This window comes from Eriocheir sinensis, chromosome 14, assembly GCF_024679095.1.
Source record: "Eriocheir sinensis breed Jianghai 21 chromosome 14, ASM2467909v1, whole genome shotgun sequence".
Taxonomy (NCBI): Eukaryota; Metazoa; Arthropoda; class Malacostraca; order Decapoda; family Varunidae; genus Eriocheir; species Eriocheir sinensis.
Genome location: NC_066522.1, coordinates 21,027,356 through 21,047,243, shown reverse-complemented (window position 1 = coordinate 21,047,243; position 19,888 = coordinate 21,027,356). Strand labels below are relative to the sequence as shown.

The 19,888-nt window shown below is 41.3% G+C and overlaps 2 protein-coding genes and 1 long non-coding RNA gene across 5 annotated transcripts; 2 read left to right on the top strand and 1 right to left on the bottom strand.

The window, feature by feature from the left end:
* Positions 1 to 2,958: 2,958 nt before the first annotated feature.
* Positions 2,959 to 8,423, bottom strand: LOC126998619 (uncharacterized). 2 transcript variants are annotated; one of them, XM_050860542.1, is made up of 3 exons: positions 7,786 to 8,418; positions 5,699 to 5,946; positions 2,959 to 3,413 (listed from the first exon to the last, which is right to left on the bottom strand). In XM_050860542.1, the coding sequence occupies exons 1-3, from the start codon at positions 8,195 to 8,197 to the stop codon at positions 3,093 to 3,095; spliced, it is 981 nt and encodes a 326-aa protein (XP_050716499.1). In that variant the 5' UTR covers positions 8,198 to 8,418; the 3' UTR covers positions 2,959 to 3,092. The 2 variants fall into 2 exon arrangements, with proteins under 2 accessions (XP_050716499.1, XP_050716500.1); XM_050860543.1 differs by lacking the exon at positions 2,959 to 3,413 and adding an exon at positions 3,888 to 5,091 and having other exon boundaries at positions 7,786 to 8,423.
* A 154-nt stretch (positions 8,424 to 8,577) lies between these two features.
* Positions 8,578 to 11,875, top strand: LOC126998620 (uncharacterized). Of its 2 annotated transcripts, none has more exons than XR_007752947.1 (3): positions 8,578 to 8,733; positions 9,636 to 9,739; positions 11,561 to 11,875. It is a non-coding gene; the product is annotated as an uncharacterized LOC126998620 (long non-coding RNA). The 2 variants fall into 2 exon arrangements; XR_007752948.1 differs by having other exon boundaries at positions 9,636 to 9,765.
* Positions 11,876 to 13,518: 1,643 nt separating this feature from the next.
* Positions 13,519 to 18,981, top strand: LOC126998615 (succinate--CoA ligase [ADP/GDP-forming] subunit alpha, mitochondrial-like). Its single transcript, XM_050860532.1, has 7 exons — positions 13,519 to 13,629; positions 14,709 to 14,945; positions 15,522 to 15,727; positions 16,374 to 16,568; positions 17,391 to 17,480; positions 17,624 to 17,758; positions 18,304 to 18,981. The coding sequence occupies exons 1-7, from the start codon at positions 13,593 to 13,595 to the stop codon at positions 18,388 to 18,390; spliced, it is 987 nt and encodes a 328-aa protein (XP_050716489.1). The 5' UTR covers positions 13,519 to 13,592; the 3' UTR covers positions 18,391 to 18,981.
* The last annotated feature ends 907 nt before the right edge of the window (positions 18,982 to 19,888 follow it).

Here is a 19,888-nt window from a genome sequence, read left to right as displayed (position 1 = left end):
GTAATGTGGTAGTAGAAATCACATAACATTTATTTTCCAACTGTATACAGATGATTATAATAACAATTGTTCATGGCGTGACCTCAGATAGTAAGTGAAAACAAAATAAAAGGAAAGTTACAGTAAGAACAGAGAGCACAGCGGAACGTAAAGCACAATACAAAAAAACTAAAACCACTTGAAAACAGAGAGAGGTTGTGTGGTGGTGGTGGTAGTGTGTGATTGTGGTGTTAATGGGTCGGAGTAGGCTATGGGTAGTGAATGTGATGGTAGCAGTGTGGTCATGGTAACGGAAAGATGGTGTGGTGGTGGTTGGGATGTGGATATGATCATGATAGTGGTAGTGGTGTGGATATGATGGTAGTAGTGTGGATATGATGATGGTAGTGGTGTGGATATGATGATGGAAGTGGTGTCGAAATTATATACTTGTGATGCGGATATGGTGAATGTTGTGAATATGGTAGTAAGGATGTGGATATGATGATGGTAGTGGTGTCGAAATTATATACTTGTGATGCGGATATGGTGAATGTGGTGAATATGATAGTAAGGATGTGGATATATGATGATGATGGTGTCGAAATTATGCTTGCGATGTGGATATGGTGATTGTGGTGTGGATATGCTGGTAGTGGTGTGGATATGATAGTGGTGTGGATAAGATGATAGTAAAGTGTGGGTTTCATTGTAATAGGATTAGTAAGTATAGTGTAGTGGGTGGTGGCAGAGGTTTAAAAAAAATAATAACATGCCTTACTTATAACAAGAAAAATTAGCGTCGCCGAACACGATAACATGTACGTGGGAAGAGGAGGAGAAAAATGCCAAAAAATAAAGATTAAGAACAGGTTAACCAATAAAATGGGTTAAAATCAAAAGGGGAAATAACATACGAGATAGTTACTAATACTTCTTAAATACTCACTTCCCTTCCATGCCTTTTTGCACTTCTGTATTTGATTCCGAATTTCACACCAGGCATCAGTATCTGTGGTTTCTTCTTCCTAGCAACGCCATCCTGCAATCCTTCCAGCACTTCCATTACTATAAGTTCGGACAGACAGACAGACGGACACTTGACCTCGTAAATGTCCGCCCCGAACTGTCCAAAAGTGTCCCGTCAGTGTTGCCAACCGTCATTTTATAATCCCGCTAGACGAGCCTCGAAACCCCGCTAGATAGCCTACCACTTCCTTTTATTGGTCCTTTTTTTTTGTCCTCCATTTAATAGTTTTTGTTTGGTTAGTTGGGTGTTTGGAGGCTTCATATGTTTGGTAAATGAATATTGATAACCATACTATCATCTATGTAAATCTATGTAAATCTCAGGGGAACAGATCGATTTGAGATGTTATATGTTTCTCTTTATTGCTATTTCCTTTTTTTGGGTGTTTTTTGTTCCATTTGATACTTTATGAGGTTAATTGAGTGTCTGGAGCCCTCATCATCTCAGGGGACAAATTTGAGATGTTGTGTGTTTCCCCTTATTGCTATTTCCCATTTTTTGGTGTTTTTTGTTCCATTTGATACTTTTTATGAGGTTAGATGAGTGTTTGCAGTCCTCGTCATCTCAGGGGACAGATTTAAGATGTTATACGTTTCCTTTCTTGCTACCTCCCTTTTCTGGTGCATTTTTTGTTTCCCATTTGGTAGTAGGACCCACAAAAGGCTAGATTTTGATAACTGATTGGCTGTGTTGATCCAGCAGCCTGTTATTATATCTATCTTGTCAGATCGTTAGACTTGAATTCCCTATGATTAGTTACCTAAACCTTTGCAAGATGTAAGGCTACAGGAATGTCAAATAATGTTTAATCAACTAAAATACTTATTCATGAAAATACATAAGATATGGATAAATGTGATATGATGCTGAACTTTACTCAGAAGAGATAAACCAAATGCGATTAATTTAAACACCTTTTTTTTTCTGCCTTAAAAGTTCAGTAAACCAATCAATCAATCAATAAGGGGATGTTGCCTTACACTCACTCTACAATACATACCAGTCCTCTGTGCCATTATAGTCTCCATTCGGGCCCCCCTCCCATCCCAAGTATCTCATGACAGGATCTATCGACTTGTCCAAGCCATGAACTCTTTGGGCATCTCCTTGGCCTCTTTCACTTTACATTCTCTCATAAAGAAACATTCTAATGAGTAGGGACAGCTTCTGGGTAGTGTGCCACATGCCCATTTAGCCAAAATTGGTAATATCCCATGATTCTGTGTACGCACTTGGGCATCAAACCGCCTCTTCAGGTCACTACTCCGTGTCCATGTCTCACAGCCATAGAGTAAGGCTGGAAGCTTATGAACTTATTTAATGAACACCTGCCAAGTGACAAGTCTTAGTCAAAGGCTGTTCAACTCACCAAATCCCTTCCTTTACTTGTCTGTCTTCAGTTGCTTACACTTTCTTAATGTCTGAATAAGCCAAAATCCTCCTTCCAGCTGTTTCATTGGTAAGCCATAAAATAATCTCTTCCATTATATATAACTTCCCAAAACTTACCTTTTAAAAGGGTAGTATAGACACACCACTACAATTAATTCTGGCGTTGCAAATCTTCTTAGAGCAACATGTAATGGGACTTTTATATTTTTATCCTTTGATAAGACCTTTTTTTTGCACACACACACACACATGCTTAGTGGTTAGCTGGTTTGCCTCACAGCTGAGAGGTCTTGGGTTCAATTCACATGAGTGGAGACAAATGAGCAGCCTCCTTTATTCCATGCCCCCTGTCTGCCCAGCAGTGAATGGGTACTGGGTGTCAGTCGAGGGTGTGTCCTGCCTAAGGTGTGTGTAGGCGTGATGTGAGGTTCCACCTGTGCCCAAAGCTCACCTGAGGCTGCTGGCTGTCAATTTTTAGTCCAGTGTGTGATCAGACCATGGTGAACAATACAAACACACAATGACTTGTATAAGGTACAAGAGAGGCATGGTTTGGGTTAATGAAAAACTTTCTAAAAAAATAATAAATTATATTTTTTATCATCTGACTATCAAATGCTCTCTGTTTCCTGTGGCCTGATTCAACCCTGTACCGTGCATATTGCAGGAACAAAGTCAATAATGGCAACAATTAAGTACACAACGGCTCACTCTTTGTTGTGCAGCCATTCTCTGAAGTCCACCAACAGCCAGTATCCAAAGGTAGTTTGTCATCCCTGTGGTGAGACTTGTGCAAGGAGGCTAGGTGGACTTGCTCAGGTGACAGTACACTCCCAAATACACTCCCGGTCTCTTCAAACATGCGCACTAGCTGATGTATAGTCTGTGGTCGAGGAAGGTCACGTCTGCCAAACTTCTCGCGATAATTCTTCAGGACACAGTCAATGGAGTTTCTATTACGGTAAAACTCCTTTACCAGGAACACTTTCTTCTCCAGGCTCCAGGACACAGGCTGAGGAAGGTCATAGCTGTTAGGAGTATTATTATCCTAAAAGAAATATATTGGCCTAAAAGTTTGTGACTGTTCTAAGGTACTTCATGAGAATCGCCCTTTAAGAGTCAGAAGTGAAAAATCTCTACTTCATTTTCCCTGCATACATCTACAAGAATCTTCTCTTCTGGTAGAAAATGTATAAACACAAATAGATGTAATATTTAATAAATACAATTTGTAGATATAAGATGTATGAAGTACCTCTAACATGAGTGGATGTAAGGTAGTAGATACATCAACTCAATTTAGTTGACTAATCTGAGCCCACCATACACTTTAATTAACTTGTTAAGTAATTTAATTAATTGGAACACTCCATAAATTGAATATGATTCTGTTATACCTAAACAACAAATTGCAAATCTCCATAGTCTAAGGTAAAGCATGAATAATGTTCAAGTATATTTGCAATTTGATATCGTGTCTTTTGCTAATCTCCATAGAATGCACACATTTTGTTGTATTGGTGATAATGTTAAATCACTTGGAGATGCTTCAATAGAAATTTCAGCAACAATGACAAAAAGCATATAAAATTCACCAGTTGTCCTGCTGTTACTCATATCACCCTTGCCAATGTAATACTGTGTCAGGACACTTGCTAAGAAACACATGTCCTTGCTGCCCAATAGTTTTATTAAGGGCCATATAATACATGGGTTATGACCAAAATTATGCAATATCATGTAAGGTGATGGTTCTCAAGCATTTTTCTTCAATCATGATTGGCTTCATCTGCAGCACATGATGGCCCTTTAACATTGAACGTTGAGTACTGTGGGAGGTACTTCCACTTCTCAAAGCACATCAGAAACTGATCTGTTCACTAGTGTCAAGCGGACTCGAGCCAGAGAGAGAACTCCGAGGTTTAATGCACTTTGAAGTCTATATCTGCATCTTGGGCCATAACATGGCTTCTCTTCTCCAAATTGTAAGTTTCTTTGTGCTTTATCTCAAGTCACTCTTCAGACCACATTTTCTATGACAGTAAGATTAGAACCCTTCAAGAGATGCACTCTATCCCATTTTGTTCCTCTACATGGGGATATACGATATAGTGATGGATCCACTGCTGGACAGCAGCACTGTTTGGGATATTTCCACTTCTCAAAGGAAATGAAAAATTGTTCTATTTGGGAGATTAAATAATTTTCCCAACATGCTACCCACAATTTAAACCCAGGCCTCTAAGATGGGGGCATTTCAGAGTCTTTATCTGTGCCAAAGACCATTACAATGAACTTATTTCTGGCAGTTTGTCATGGTAGCATCCCTTTCTCTTCTGCCATTGACTAATGCAAGTCTTGGGCCCACAAATTTTCAGAACATTCTAATATTACAGTAAAAGCCCTTTATTCTGGAATGTAGAGGGTCACAGAGCCTCTGGATTATCAAGAGGGGATCTCAAACATTCGAAACACATCATGCCAATATCCAGACACAGCCATTGGATCTCAAAACCTGGGATGATGCAGCCGTTGCTGCCTTCCCCACCTCTGTGGTGCAGTGGTTATTGTGCCTAGCTACAAATTAACAGGCCTAGGTTAGAATCCTTGTCTGGGCAGCTGGCATTCAGTTCACTCAGCTGTTCATCCTCCAATTCGGGCTGGTTGATGATTGGGGTACCTTGGGAAACCTGGGGAAGATAAACTGTGGTAACCTGCATATCAAACTGGCCCTGCATTCCGGGGTAATGGGTTCTTATCCACCACAGGCACAAAGGCCAATGCGATGGGGATGAGTACAGCGGCTACGTGCGGCTATAGCCTGGGCCAGGATTCAAACCTAGGCCAGAAGATTCATGGCTAGGCATACTTGCCACTGCACAGCAGAGGATACACACAGTAATGGGATGGAGCGCTTTTTGTAAATATAATACCATGAATGGCAATCTGCCATTCTCCTGGAGAAAGATGTAGAACTGGTGTATCCTGTCAGTGCTAACATTCAATTCAGAAACGTGATGATTCACTGAAGATTTAGAGAAAAAGCTGGACACTGTGCAAAAGAGGATGAAGAGAATATAATGGGTATAGCAAGGAGAGAAAGAAAGCAAGTATCATGGATTAAGGAACTGACAAAGGTAGAAAGTATTCTACTGGCAATTAAAAACAAGAAGTAAACCTGAGCAGGTAATGTCGTGCATAGAACTGATAATGAATGAACCAATTTATCAAAGTTAAGATACAAGGGAACACACAAATATCCCTCTTCTATCTGCATATCATTAGTTGTATAATTACCTGCTTGTGAGGCTGCTGAGGTTTTATGACTGTCATCTGTACCACACATCCTGGGCAGAACTTGCAGTGTAAGCGAATATAGCTCCGTGGAATCCCAAAGTACTCATGTTTTGACCTATCGTACACTGGTCGGTACCCACAGTGAGTGTTCTTATTGGAGTCTGTGTGGAGGTGATGCACTACTTCAAACAGCTGACCTGCATGGACCACACGCCGGTAGTCAGAGAACGAGACACATTTGTCCAAATCTGAAATATAAATAATTGGTACTAGTGGACAGTTTTGCTGAATTATTTACATATATATGCAACATTACCTTACATGAATAATGTAAAGTGAATATGGCTAATGGTGGCACTCTATAAAAGAAACCCATTCCCTGGGTAATTTATCTCTCTTCAGTGTTCATGGTGGGGTATGACCAAGAGAGTTTAGTAGTTTCCTAAGCAAACTACAGCAACCCCTTCCTTCTTCCATTAACCTCTCCAAGTCGTTTATACTTGAAATACATGTGTGACCTTTGACATTAAGAACCGAGATATTCATCATAAAAAAACTATTATTCTGTTCTTTTACAATGGTTGACACTAATTTTCCAATGATATTTCCACTAAACTGATATTTTTGTGGATATCTTACCTAAATAAACTGTTTCTTTAACATTTTCATTATAATTTTTGTTTTTCCTTGCAAATTGTGTTGAACATAAGTGAAGGCCTTGAAAGGAAAGGCACCAAGGAGTTTTGGCTAGAGGATAATAAAATGCAAACCACCTAGCATAACCAATAGTGTCTTAACCCGGTAGCAGAGGGGATCATGTTTCTTAATGGTCCCTCTAAGCAAGAAAAATGAGAAAAAATCATCACTCACACAAACCATTTCATAATATATATAGAAGCATTTGTGATCAGTTTATGTATCATCTATTTTGGAGGGGTTTAAATCATGGCACAAATTTGGCCTGTCGCTGCTACATGGTAAAGCCACAAATTTGGCCCGTCGCTGCTACCGGGTTGAGATGAAATGCTGTAACAGAACAATAGTTACAATAATATTACATCACTTCCTTTTTGGATTTTGGGGGGCAATCACTACAGTTGTGAGCTAGATGTTATGGCAATCAGGTTGAGATGGGTATAGTTAGGACTTGATCTGTCAAATGTAGGATAAATTTCAGTAAACATATCAATCGATATCTCCTAAACCATTCATTCGGACACTGCTGACTGGGTGTTGGTGGGCAGGGGGTCTGAAGCCTCCAGCACCAAACCACTATAGTCTTCCAAATATGTCGAGGCCGGTCTGGCATAGGCTCCGGCAGGTCCTTTCCTCCCCTCTGCTCTGCCACACAGTCGCAACACCTATCTCTTCCTCTCATATAGGTAACATATGAGAGGAAAAAATAGGTGTTGGGACTGTGTGGCAGAGCAGAGGGGAGAAATGGACCCGCGGGAGCCAACGCCAAAACGGACTCGACAATTTGGTTTCGCTTTAGACTAGATTAGAAAACAATTCCTTTTTTTTATACTACTATCAAGTTTTGAAAATCATATAATTAGTTGTATAATCACTGGTTAATCTACTATCAACAAAATTTGCTTGTGTGTTGAGCGATGTGAGGTTACGCACCCGGCTTGCCAACAGCCAGCAACATCCTTAATTATTTGGCTTCATTAAGCTAGAAGAATACAAATTGATAGAATTAATTGATTGCAACTGAATATTCAGCCAACAGTACTGAGCTGTATATACATGATACAGGGCCTCTTCCAGAAGGTCAATTGTGAGTAGACTTAACTTGATTTGGTTTAGATGGATGGATTTCACGGTCCAACACAGTGGCTTTGTAATCACCCGAACCAACCTATTCAATCTTCTACACCCCACAATGGTTAGGTTTCCGATGCAACATCAGATACACACTAATAGATATGCGGTATAGTTTTTCCAACTTTCTTAACTCAAATATGAACACAAAACTCTACACAATGAATTTTTGAAGTCTTTGGTATCGGTTTGGAGGCTTACTAACCCGTCATGGTGAACTGTGAAAGTGGCCCAAGGAATGACAATAATAATTTTCTCACCTGTTTTCTTAGGCACGGCAAGCACGTTATAGAGACTGAGGTCCGGCACGTCAATGAGCACCATCCTCTTGCCAGACGTGTACTCCCTTATGGTGTGGCGGCTGAAGTCTGACAGTTTGAGGTTAGGGAAGTCGGCTGGGTTTTTTCTCCACTTGAGGTACTGAATGATGCCGCTAGCTTTGGCCTCGCTGATTATCTGAGAGTTCTTTGCCATCTGTAGAGACATGATTTCATAGGCCATTCTCTGCTTGAAGAGTTCGAAGGGGCTGGAGTCGCCGTCCTCGAGCTTTGGTAACACAGGCTCGACAGTCACGTCTTCCGCGTCTATGCTGAGGACTTTGTGGTCACCAGTGTCCAGGGGGAGCACCTTGACCTCGATGGGCCCCGCGGGAGGGGAGGCACAGGAGGACATGGCAGGGGCGGGTCTCTAGGGTTATCTCACACAGTCAAGGCAGGTGCCGCCCGTTTAGCGGCGCAGTGTGCGGGCCGAATGGCGCCCGGCCGGCCCGGATGACGCCTGCGCCGAGTGGCGGCACCCCTCGCGCCCTTTTTGAGCCAGATACCTTCAGCGGACCCTAACCAGTGACAGCCCCCTAAAACACTGAAGAAGAAGGCCTTCGATGGATCTTTAATCTTTGTATCAGTGAGATTGAGTAAAATTGTTACTTTTACGCTTTAAACAATCACTGTCATTCCCCTGAAGTTTGATAACTTTGACTTGCTTCTTAAGTTGTACTTGCTTTGCCTTAAAAGTTCGTAATGGCCATGAATATGTGAAGCAGGAAGGGTTGCGTATAAATATCTTGGGGGTGGGGTAGACTGGAGGAATGCCCCGGTGTGGTGTGCGGTGCTCGGCGCAGGTTTGTTTACAAACATTGGCTGACCTTTAACTCCTCCATCCCGATTGCTCGAGCCCTGCAAAATTTCTCTCTGCCCCCCTTGGAGTAGGTGAGTAGGGATCCCCTGCAGAAACAGATCCAACTTTCTCTTGAAGGTCTCCGTGCTGCAGCTAGAAGTGTCCCAGATGTCCCTGGGCAGGCAGTTGAAGAGTGACCTCTCGTTAGTAAAGCTGGCGGCGTGTGTGGACCTTGGACGTCCCACAGCCTAACCAGCCCCCTAAAACACTCCTCCTCCTCCAGAAGAAGTTGACTGACTGCTTCAGTGGATGTTCTGGAGCAGGTGTGGCCAAATCGGGGATGTGTCTGGTCTCTAATCTCCAGGATTTTCAATGTGTAAATTATGCAAAATCTCTCCCTTTGTCTTTGGAGGGAGAAGAGTTGCAGAGTCTTGAGTATGTCCCAGTAGGATCCTGCAGGATCCTGCAGGTTCCGTTCGTCACTCATTGATCTCTACTGCTTCTTGTGTGATTTATTAGTGTTGTCAGGAGATCTATGCCTCACAGTGGACAGTTGTTTCACTACCATTTTTGGCCCTTAATTGGGCATTTAAAGTTTTCTATGGTTAGTATAGAAAATTGGTTTTATTTTTCAATTCTACTTTCAGAACTTCATAGATTTTTTTTTTTAGATTTCATTGTCCTTGAGTTTGAGTAAATATTATGTTTTGTAGGTCTTCACTGACTGGATATGTATGCAGTATTTCCTTCTTGAGGGTATAGACAGTACTCCCCAAGTTTTCATAAATGAGATGTGTATGTATTCTTTAGCTCTTACTGGCATTATAAGATTTGCTGCATTAATACTTTTAACATCTTGTCATAATGTCACCCTGTCTGCTCATAGTGGAAGAGGGAAGGGAGGTATTTAATGGCTGCACTGTTTTGACTTTATACTTATCCCCACATACAACCCATGTCCAGAGTTGCTTCAATGTTGTCTTTTATATTACAGGGAAGAATATGAAACTGAAGTTAGAAGACTGTACAAGATTGAAATAAGCTGATCAAGATGGCCTTGGGATGGATAGGGCAACTGTGTTGGAGTGGCGGCAGTGGGTGAGTGAAGTGGCGCACACCCAGAGGTATGCTCCCTGTTAGTTAACTCAGTTATATGGCCACTAGACAGCAGGCAAAAAGCAGACTCATTTTACCAATGATACCCCTCATTCTGTTGCCCTTACAGGCCTAATATATGATGAGAGATAGTGAGAGCAAAAGTGCAAATATTTTTGTTATACAAAAATTTTAAAGTTAATCCCTTCACTCCGGCGACGCTGACGTCGGTGTCCGATGGCGTCACCTCTTAGGAGGAGATGGAAGAGGATTAAGGGGTTTAGAAGAGGACTAATCCTCTTCCATTTCCTCTTGACCCTTTCCATACTGTGACGCCGACGTCTGCGTCACGGATGGAAAGGAAAGGGTTAACATGTGCATTACTAATGAAATGATTGGTACTGCAGTGGATTGACCAGCTTATAGTTAGCAATGTAAGTGGTGACTGCTATCTTTAAATAAGTATCCAAGTGGTCATCTATCACTGTTGATTGGTTGAGATGGGTAGTAAGTTGATCCAAGAAAAGCTGTGAGGTACATGGCACATTTTCTAACTGTAGAATTTTCTGAAGTGCTGAGTTCTTTGTAACTGATCATAGACAAGTTGCATAACTGGAATTCCATCTTGAGAAATTCAGGGGTATGCAGTGACAGTCTCAAAGCAGGTTGAAATACTTGGTACTCTGGAGAGTTGTGGGATAGGCTACCTTTAAGATTGAAACCCTCAAAGTTGCCGAGGAGTGCATCGGAGTGTTCAGGATCTAGGAGTGGAGTTGCTTCAAGGGAAACACTGGAGAATGTGGAGGAGCGGGCTGCCAGGCTGGATGAGGACTTGGTCGATACAGGACTGTCACTTGCCATAATAAAATTATTTATTGGCAGCATTCAGCAGCAATCAATATATTTGTTTTGATATATACTTAGGCCATGTGAATTTCACAAAAAATTACTTTGCTTTTTAACCACCATTTTAAAATTAAGTATATGATAGTGGTTTTTAATTGCCTTTGATCCATGCCGGTACCATACTTTTAGGTGCTGAATTTGTAAATTCTTTCAGCAAAAACTGCTAGAAATGCATAATCATAGGCCTTAAAAACTGTACTAAGTCAATAATACTTCTTGAAGCCTCCGGAGAAAAGCTGTGTGCACTTGGTATCAAAGAAAACATGCCTCCCTCCCTTAAGTTTACTTTTTATTTTATACATAGTTTACTGTTTACCAAACTTAGTGTACAGTTCCTTCTGTGTCGATGGATCAGCACCAAGGAGCAGGATCCCATAATGTAACACCACATGCCAGGTATTGAACCCAGGCTTTCTGATTAAAAATCATGGCAGCAAACTAAATGAGCCACTGATGAACTGAAAGAGCCACTTCTGCAGCACTATACCTGATGCCCTCAGGCCAACACTGTGGGCACAAAGGAAAGGTGACCCTGCTCACATTGATGGCTGGAGAAGCTTTTAATCAACCTGCAATGGCACAAATGATGTATATGTACATTAGAGAAACTTCATTAACACAGTGAAAAACATTGTCATGCCCACAGTGTGGGGATTGGGTGTCAGGTATGTTGCAACAGAAGTGATCTCTGGTGAGGTGGCCTTTAAGCTCGTCGGTGGCTCAGGGGAGTTTGCTGCCCTTCTTCTACTAAGACGGCCCTGGCACTCAGTGGTGTAACATTACAGGATTTTTTCCTGCATTACTGCAGATTCTCTGAAGTAGTACCATACAATGAGAGGCAGCAAAACTAGACATTTTTTCAGTAACTAGGCAGAAAGAAATTCTTTGGATTTGACTACATCTCTTCTCTCTCAACAGAATGGACTGGCCAGCTGTTTATAGTGAAGGTTGACTGATGGGTGTGTTGATCTCCCACTGCTGTGTCTGCAAGGTCTCTCTCCATCCAGGCAAGCTGTTTGGGGGCTGCGACACCTGACGTAGACCGCAATTCATCACACAGCTGAAAGAAGCAATGACACAAAAAGAAGAGAAGTTCCTGCTCCATTGGTGATCAGTCTTGCCTCAAAAGAACATAAATAAAGACCAATCATGAAAGAAAGGAACTGGACTATAAACGATTTAGATAATTACAAGTGTTCTAATGAATTTGTCAAATAAATGTACATAAATATATGGAGAGACTTTAATTTATGAATTAAACACTATGTTATGTAACATAGACTTCCAGTTAATCTCCGGAGACTCTTTTGGGTATTTTGGACTTAACCTAACCAGAAAATGGCATTCATTAGCAAATAATTTGCATGGTATGATATTCTTAAGCACATGAAGTTGAAAAAGAAGATGAGGGAGACTTTGTGGTGAGTACCTAACAGTAGAGTGAGTTAGAGTATGTAAATATATTACAGTCCTAGAATGTATAGCTGGTGAATGATGGCATTTATCATATTTTATACTGCTTTATGCATGTGTACATTGTCCTTTCGTTATGTGTGGCCAAAACATCCAAGGGCAGACCATTGAATATTTGGAATGGTGCCACAAAAATTCCTTTATGGCTGCCTTTGTGCCATTGGGGGTGCATCTGTGAATAGTACACCTGAGAATGCAGGGGGACAAGTATATATAATGAATATATAAATATAAGAAGTATACATGCATGGCCACAGGTACTCACTAAAGAATCACCCCACTTTATATAACTACAGGTAATGTTGTCAACCACCAACAAAGGTAGTCAAGGCTTTGTCATCCTCCAGCATTACTGCTCCTGCCTGCTTGTAGACTTGCTATGCTTTTGAAGGGGAGGCTGATGCCTGGCTTTTTGCCAAGCCTGTCATTTGACAGCTACAGAGTCAGGTTAAGCTCCCATCGAAGGTGAATTCCTCACAGTGGCCTGGTGCCTGCATGAGGCTTGGTTGATCTAACTTGGTTCTAATAACAGATCACCAGCCTCTGGTGGAGCTTTTGGGTGACAAGAGCCTCAGTGACATCATGACCCTGCAGCTCTTCAGTCCGAAGAATGTTCATGGTGCACCAGCCAAGTTAAAGAAACTGGCAGACTTCCTGTTGCTGCCCTGCCTTTAATAAGGCGCCACCTGTCGGGGTGTACGAGGAACAGAATGAAGACCTGACTAGGGTCATTGCTGATGTAATCAACTAATCAGTAAGCAGGGCCTAAGTGAGCACCTTACTCTTGACATAATTCTCCAAACCTCACTAGAGTACTCAGTATACCAACTGATGTTAGTTGTGCTAGCCAGCGACTGCTGACTGGTAGGTATACAAGAAATTGCCAGTCTGTAGCTGCATCATGGATCAAGAGTTGGCTGTGTCAGGGTGACGCGCCTTGAACCAGTTGCCTGGCCAGGCACGCTGACCACTAGACCACGGAAGCTGGAACAAATTCAAAGGACCAAAACGTTGAGTAATGTCCAGCATTTTGACTACTGGGACAGGCTGAGCAAACAAACTAATAGCTACAGAGGAGGGACAGGTGAGGGCCACCCAACGTACACGTCTGATATGGCACCTCCTCACACCCTGAGCTGCCTGTAATCAACAATGCCAAGCCACACCACGCAGGTGACATCACACCTTGGAGGAAGAATGTACTATTCCTCCAATATATGTATGATTGTATGAATGTATTATTCCTGCGAGCATCACACCTTCATCCCAGGCCGCCAGTCAGCTGATCGTGACGTCACACGGCCACTAATATAACAATGACAAACCACTTTTCTTAACCCTCGATCTTACTTTCTCATATTTCTTAATTAATATATGATGGATCTTTTTACATTGGTGTAAATATTCCGTTCCAAAGCAAGTCTCAATCAGCTGTTCGGCGCCCCCCCCTCCCCCTCCCACTCCCCGCCAGGCTAAAATGGCTGCCGCTACCCGGGTCCTCTCTCGTCTCGCCGGCAAGTAACTTTCGCCCTTATTCCCCCCCGGCCTGGATATTTTATAGGGGGCAATATGCTTAGTGGACACGTGCGGGGGACAGGAGCGGTGTGCCTCGGGACGGGCCTACATGACACCGCCATTGCCTCCACCTTTCCCTTTGCTCGTGACTTTCCGTCCCTCATCAGCTGGACCAATGTTTTGATGTCGTATTTATCCCCTTAACATTTGTATTTACGGTTCCATGCGTGTCCTGTCCTTGTCCATGCCCCCTCACATGCGTAATTTAGTAAGTGATGGATTGTAATTATTTGCCCCAGCAACACCCCATTTACCGTATTATTATTGGTACTACTACTATGGATTAAAAAGCTACCGGTAATTTGGGAAAAAAAATTGTTCCCTCGAAATACGGACTCGGTTATTACTGTAGATACGTCTTGAGCCAGTTTAGTGTTGTATTTCATCCAAGGCCTCAGGTTATTGCAAGCTTTAATATTGGTTGTGAAATGCCAGAATTTTCTCTTTACTACACTCCCTCACAACCACAGCGTGTAACAAAACACACAAGGAATTAATCCAGACAAGGAAAAGTTTGCTGGCGCTGGGGATCAAACCCGCAACCAGCGAGACGGGAGAGCCACTCCTTAACCAGTCGGCCAAAGAGGTATCCCCACTTGCAGACTGAGTTATGGGAGGCTTGCCCATCAGGCGACCTTGATACACGGGTTAATACATGTCTTGCACTACGTATTCAGCCAAAGTATACAATGTTATTAACCCTTAAATGGTGGTAGAACTATATACATATAGACGGTCCAAAATTAAGTCAGTCAGTTTTGTTGGGAAGAAATATAGCAACACTTCCAGATTGCAGTTGAATCTATATATATATGATAATTAAAACATCTATTATGTGGCGTAAATATATATATATATATATATATATATATATATATATATATATATATATATATATATATATATATATATATATATATATATATATACATGGTCCTAAGGTCGACGGTGACTTTAATTATATTGACGATTCATGTTGGGGGGAGTTACTCTTTATAATAACTGGCAACCATTGCAGGTGTGGCCCCGGTTGGGGTTCGGTCATGCTACACGGCCACCCGGCCTAACCTGGCCGTCAATGAGCACACGAAGGTTATCTGCCAGGGGTTCACAGGCAAGCAAGGAACCTTCCACTCCAGGCAAGCCATTGAGTATGGCACCCTCATGGTGGGCGGGGTGTCCCCTGGCAAGGGGGGCAAGAAGCACCTCAACCTGCCAGTTTTCAACAATGTGAAGGAAGCCAAGGATGCCACAGGTCAGTTACTTATGTTATACAGATTATATAAAGATTTAGCTCATAGCTCACTGCATCAAGAGAATATTTTTACAAAATGCATCAGAAACTGCTCTCATCTCTGGTGATTATTTAATTACCCATATTTGAACTATTACCATATACAATTATAAAGTAAATGTATCACAAGAACTCATTGAAACAATGCTGTGCTTACAAAGGCACACAGGTATTATTCCTATTCTACAGCCACAACGGGATTAGGTAATGGGGGATGAAAAATGCAATTCCCAAGATGGCATTTCTGGCAAAATATGCTCATAGTTTTGCATTTGTTCCCCTATTAATCAGCAACCAGCCATGATATTCCCTTTGTTTTGGAAAGCTAAATGTCCAAGAAAGGATCCCAATAGTGCTGAAAAGGGAGGTTTGTATGTGGTACCTAGCAAAGATTTTCTTGATTTGTGATTATCAAATACTGCAAGGAATACTTTTGCCATATCACACTTCAGAAATTTCAAATGCGGACACATTCCTTGAATAATATGAGACCTACCTGTAGCTATATCTTACCCATCACAAGCCGCTCTTTTGCAGGTGCTGATGCTTCAGTCATTTATGTGCCTCCCCCGGGTGCTGCCAAGGCGATCATAGAGGCAGTGGAGGCTGAGGTGGGGCTGGTGGTGTGCATCACAGAGGGCATCCCTCAGCAAGACATGGTGCGCGTCAAACATGCTCTTCTGCGACAGGACAAGACTCGTCTCATTGGGCCCAACTGTCCAGGCATCATTGCTCCTGAGAAGGTAAATAGTGATGAAAATGTTGTGTAGAGCTTTGCAATACTGCATTTTATTTATTATCTCATAATTTATCTTTTTAAGATTAGTAAGAGGAGTGCCAAATTTTACATCTGCCTCTGTCATCAGACAGACTTTATCACATCATCTAAGCACCTTTATCTGGTCATGTTTTAGTGTTATTATGGCTTCTTTTCAAAAGCTTCCCTCTCAAAAAATGGGGGATTCATATATAATACTAAAGAGAGTCATTTTGTATATACTGAATCTCTCAGCAAGTTCAAAGAGTTTGATGAGAGAGACGTGTAATTCTTAGATTGCTTACAGGATGTTAATACTATTGTAGAAATAAAATGCTAATAGATGTCTAGGGTGATGCTTATATTGATTTTGAGGTATTTCTTTTATTACAACTTTGCATTTGTCAGCACACAAGGCAAAACAAATGGTGTACAAGTTGACCCCTATCGTGCATCAGTGGGTGTGGTGCCATAATGATTGGTCAGGGAATGGCATATCTGTTTTTGATTGAGTGTATAAATGGCAGTGGCACATTTCATCTTTCTGAGGCCCAAACCCATCCACTCCTGTTTATTAAATGCAAAACTTCAGTCTTGCAAATGATGAATACACAAGATTTTTATAATTGCAGTGCAAGATTGGAATCATGCCAGGCCACATCCACAAGAAGGGCTCCATAGGAATTGTGTCCAGGTCAGGCACACTCACTTATGAGGCAGTGCATCAGACCACTCAGGTTGGGCTTGGCCAGACCCTGTGTATCGGCATTGGTGGTGATCCCTTCAACGGTACTAATTTCATTGACTGTCTCGAGACTTTCCTCAGGGTAAGTTGCATTGATTGTCTTGAGCATTCAGATTTTCTTGCCTGATCTTGCTGGGCTTTTCCAGTTAGATAATATTTATCTTCCTATCCTTGGAAAATAGTCTGAAATAAAATTATTCTGTTGTCACAAACCTTCTGAACTGAATTACCGGAGATCAGTAACCATTAATGGCTATAAATAATTGAATTTCCAATAAACTAGGGGGCTTCGTGGTGCAGTGGTTAGCACACTCGGCTCACAACTGAGAGAGCCCGGGTTCGATTCCCGGGTGGAGTGGAAAAATTTAGGCGGCTTTTCCGATACCTTACGCCCCTGTCCACCCAGCAGTGAATGGGTACCAGGTATTAAACGGGGGTTGTGTCCCGTCTCCTGGGATCTGTTCCCTTCTCCTAAAATTCTTTCCCCTTCCGTCTCTCTCTGCGGCATATGACCTCAGATGTTGCGCCGACTAAACGAAACTCTCCAAGCTTTTTCCAATAAACTAATCTTTGCTTCCAGTGGTGCTTTCCCTTAGTAGAAAATTAATAATCAATACTTCAAATCATTCTTTTGATATTACTGACAGTTTTTTCTTCACTTATGTTCTCTTCAATCATTCAATATCATCATCCATCTTACTACACTTTGCTTCTTTCATATCATGTGTATAGCAGGGTGAGGGAAGTGTTCTTGAAACTATGTAGATGATGCACCATGTATATGTACATTAAACAGACTTGGCTTTGTTCTGGTATTATACTTTCAATACATTGTGTGCTTTATGAAACCATTTCTCTTCATTGTGATTAGTGTCATAATTTGCAATCTACGTGTATTCCACAGGATCCCGAAACTAAGGGTATAATTCTCATTGGTGAAATCGGAGGAGGTGCCGAGGAAAGAGCAGCTGAATATCTCAAAGAGAACAACTCTGTGAGTAAGATTCTTCGTTGAGAAATGACTGTTGGGGATATTCTCCAAGATAGTATTGATCTCTATGAAGGTAAAGGAGCAAGATTACAACATTCATCAAAACACTGTGTCATACATCATTGTGATTGCTAAACTTTTGACAGGGTGCTAATGCCAAGCCTGTGGTGTCGTTCATTGCTGGCCTGACCGCCCCTCCCGGCCGAAGAATGGGCCACGCAGGAGCCATTATTTCTGGGGGCAAGGGTGGAGCCATGGACAAGATTCACGCATTGGAAAGTGTGAGTAACATTCCTGTGATGAGTTTTTAGATAATGCGATATATGGTTATATGTCTTGATAATGTGAAACTCAGAATGAAATAACTGGGTGTTGAATAATATAAAGTGGTTTGTTGTGGGTAGGCAGGCATTAACCATTATCAGATTGAAAGCATGAATGTCAATGTCATTATAATACTACTACTACTTTATAAGGTATAGAGTTAAAAGGTAAACTATTATTAGTGAAGGTAGATGTTCAAGTACAAAGATTAAAAAGAGGGAATAGAGGAGAAACCTGATTCTACCAACCATGATGTCAAAATGATGGTAATTGAATGCATCACAGCAGATAAGATTTTGCAGTAAGAATGAAGTACCTGTTAAAAGCAAGACTATGGAGACTGGTCAATGAGAATATGTCTAGGAAGCATAGTATTGACAGAGCAGAATTTAGTAAGAGGGCAGTATGGTAGAATGGGCAAGACATCATTCATTAGTTTGGCCATGCAATACAAACGCAGATTAGAAGTAGAAAAATATAATGAGAAATTATTTTCCTACAGGCTGGAGTGGTAGTGTCCAGAAGTCCAGCACAAATGGGAAACATGCTGTTGGAAGAGATGAAGCGAGTGGGATTGGTCAATCATTAACTTGTGTGGTGTGGTCAATGCTGCCAGCTGCTGCTGCTAAACTTTTCCTCAGTAACATGATTGCAGTCTTATCTGTAAATCTCTTCAGCTATCTGGAAACTGAGGTGGGCTTCTGATGACACTCGGCTCTTGACATGTTAGAGACTAGTGGTTTGATGTATTTTTCTGGTGCAGTTTGTTAATGATGAATTACCACTATTTTTTTCTGCAATTTGCTAAATGAAAAAGACAAGTAGTTGATGAGAACTGTTGTTTGGAGGTGATGCAGTTAGATACATTGTAGTATGAATACATTTCCCTTGCACTGTACAGATTATTTTTGTGATGTTTTCTTCTCAAGACAATATTTGTTAATGCACTCATCTGATTGAAAACAAAAAGAATCATCAGTTTTTACCAATGTTTCTTAGAAGCTGAACCTGTAAATATGTGGTTATGATGTACGCTTTATTTTGGGAAATGAACTGTATGAGTGACAAAAATGCCAAGTACATGTTCGTATAATTTAAATAGTTGTTTCCTTCAAAATATATATTATCCTGATGATCAAACTATGTACTTAATATTTCATGAAATAAAGTACAACTGTTATTTATTTATTTTCATGCTTGAGAAAATGCCTGTTACTGAAATGACAAAATATTCATAAAAGAAGGAAAAAAGTGGATTAATATGACAACTAGCATTGACCTGTATCGGTAGCTCAGTTAATTTAGTGCAAGACTAAAATTTTATATCTTGATTTGGTGTTTATCTTGCAACTGAAAGGTTTAGTTGAATTGTACCTCATGGCAGCTACTGGTGAGAGGTATTGCTCTCTTGTGACTCTTAACTCAGCTGGCCTTAGTTACCTAGCTCTGGGGGATTCTTTAATCACTTTCACCTCCTCCTCTCCTGCTGTGGGTAGACAGAAACCTTCAGTTCATACTACGATACCTAATCTCCACTTGTTACAATAAATGACTGACCTGAGCTGGTGTACCTGACACTCCATTATACACCACTACTACCACCTGCTGACAGAGGGTAATAATAATGAAAATAATCATGTAACAAACCAAATGCATAGTGTATTATATTTTATGACAAAGAGAGGAAGCCATGGACGAAGTGTACTATAACAAGACTAAGTAAAATGGATACTACTAGAGATGCCAAGATACATAAAAATCATGCCTATAAAAATCATGTACTGACATTTTCTTTAACTGAAGAAAATTAATGCAAGACTACAGAAGGTTTGAATGCATCGATGGGGTTACAGTGTCTTCTAAGGGTAAAACATTAAGAAAAATGGATCAATAATCATTATGTACTTTACTGCTATGCATGAATGGGCAAGGCGATATACACTGAAGGGTGAGGTACCGGAGTAAGCCAATGGTGTGTGCGTGTGTGTGTGTGTGTGTGTGTGCCATGGGCTAAGCTGGCACGTCCCCCACAACGCACCACCACCACCACCACTACTAGGCCGTGTTATGACTCATTGTTGGTCTCG

Coding starts and splice junctions, on each gene's coding strand:
- LOC126998615 (XM_050860532.1), top strand. CDS start 13,593: ATGGCTGCCGCTACCCGGGTCCTCTCTCGTCTCGCCG. Junction 13,630..14,708: donor GGTCCTCTCTCGTCTCGCCG/GCAAGTAACTTT, acceptor CAACCATTGCAG/GTGTGGCCCCGGTTGGGGTT. Junction 15,728..16,373: donor GCATCATTGCTCCTGAGAAG/GTAAATAGTGAT, acceptor TTATAATTGCAG/TGCAAGATTGGAATCATGCC.
- LOC126998619 (XM_050860542.1), bottom strand. CDS start 8,197: ATGTCCTCCTGTGCCTCCCCTCCCGCGGGGCCCATCGAGGTCAAGGTG. Junction 5,947..7,785: donor TGCCGTGCCTAAGAAAACAG/GTGAGAAAATTA, acceptor TTTATATTTCAG/ATTTGGACAAATGTGTCTCG. Junction 3,414..5,698: donor CTCAGCAGCCTCACAAGCAG/GTAATTATACAA, acceptor GACCTTCCTCAG/CCTGTGTCCTGGAGCCTGGA.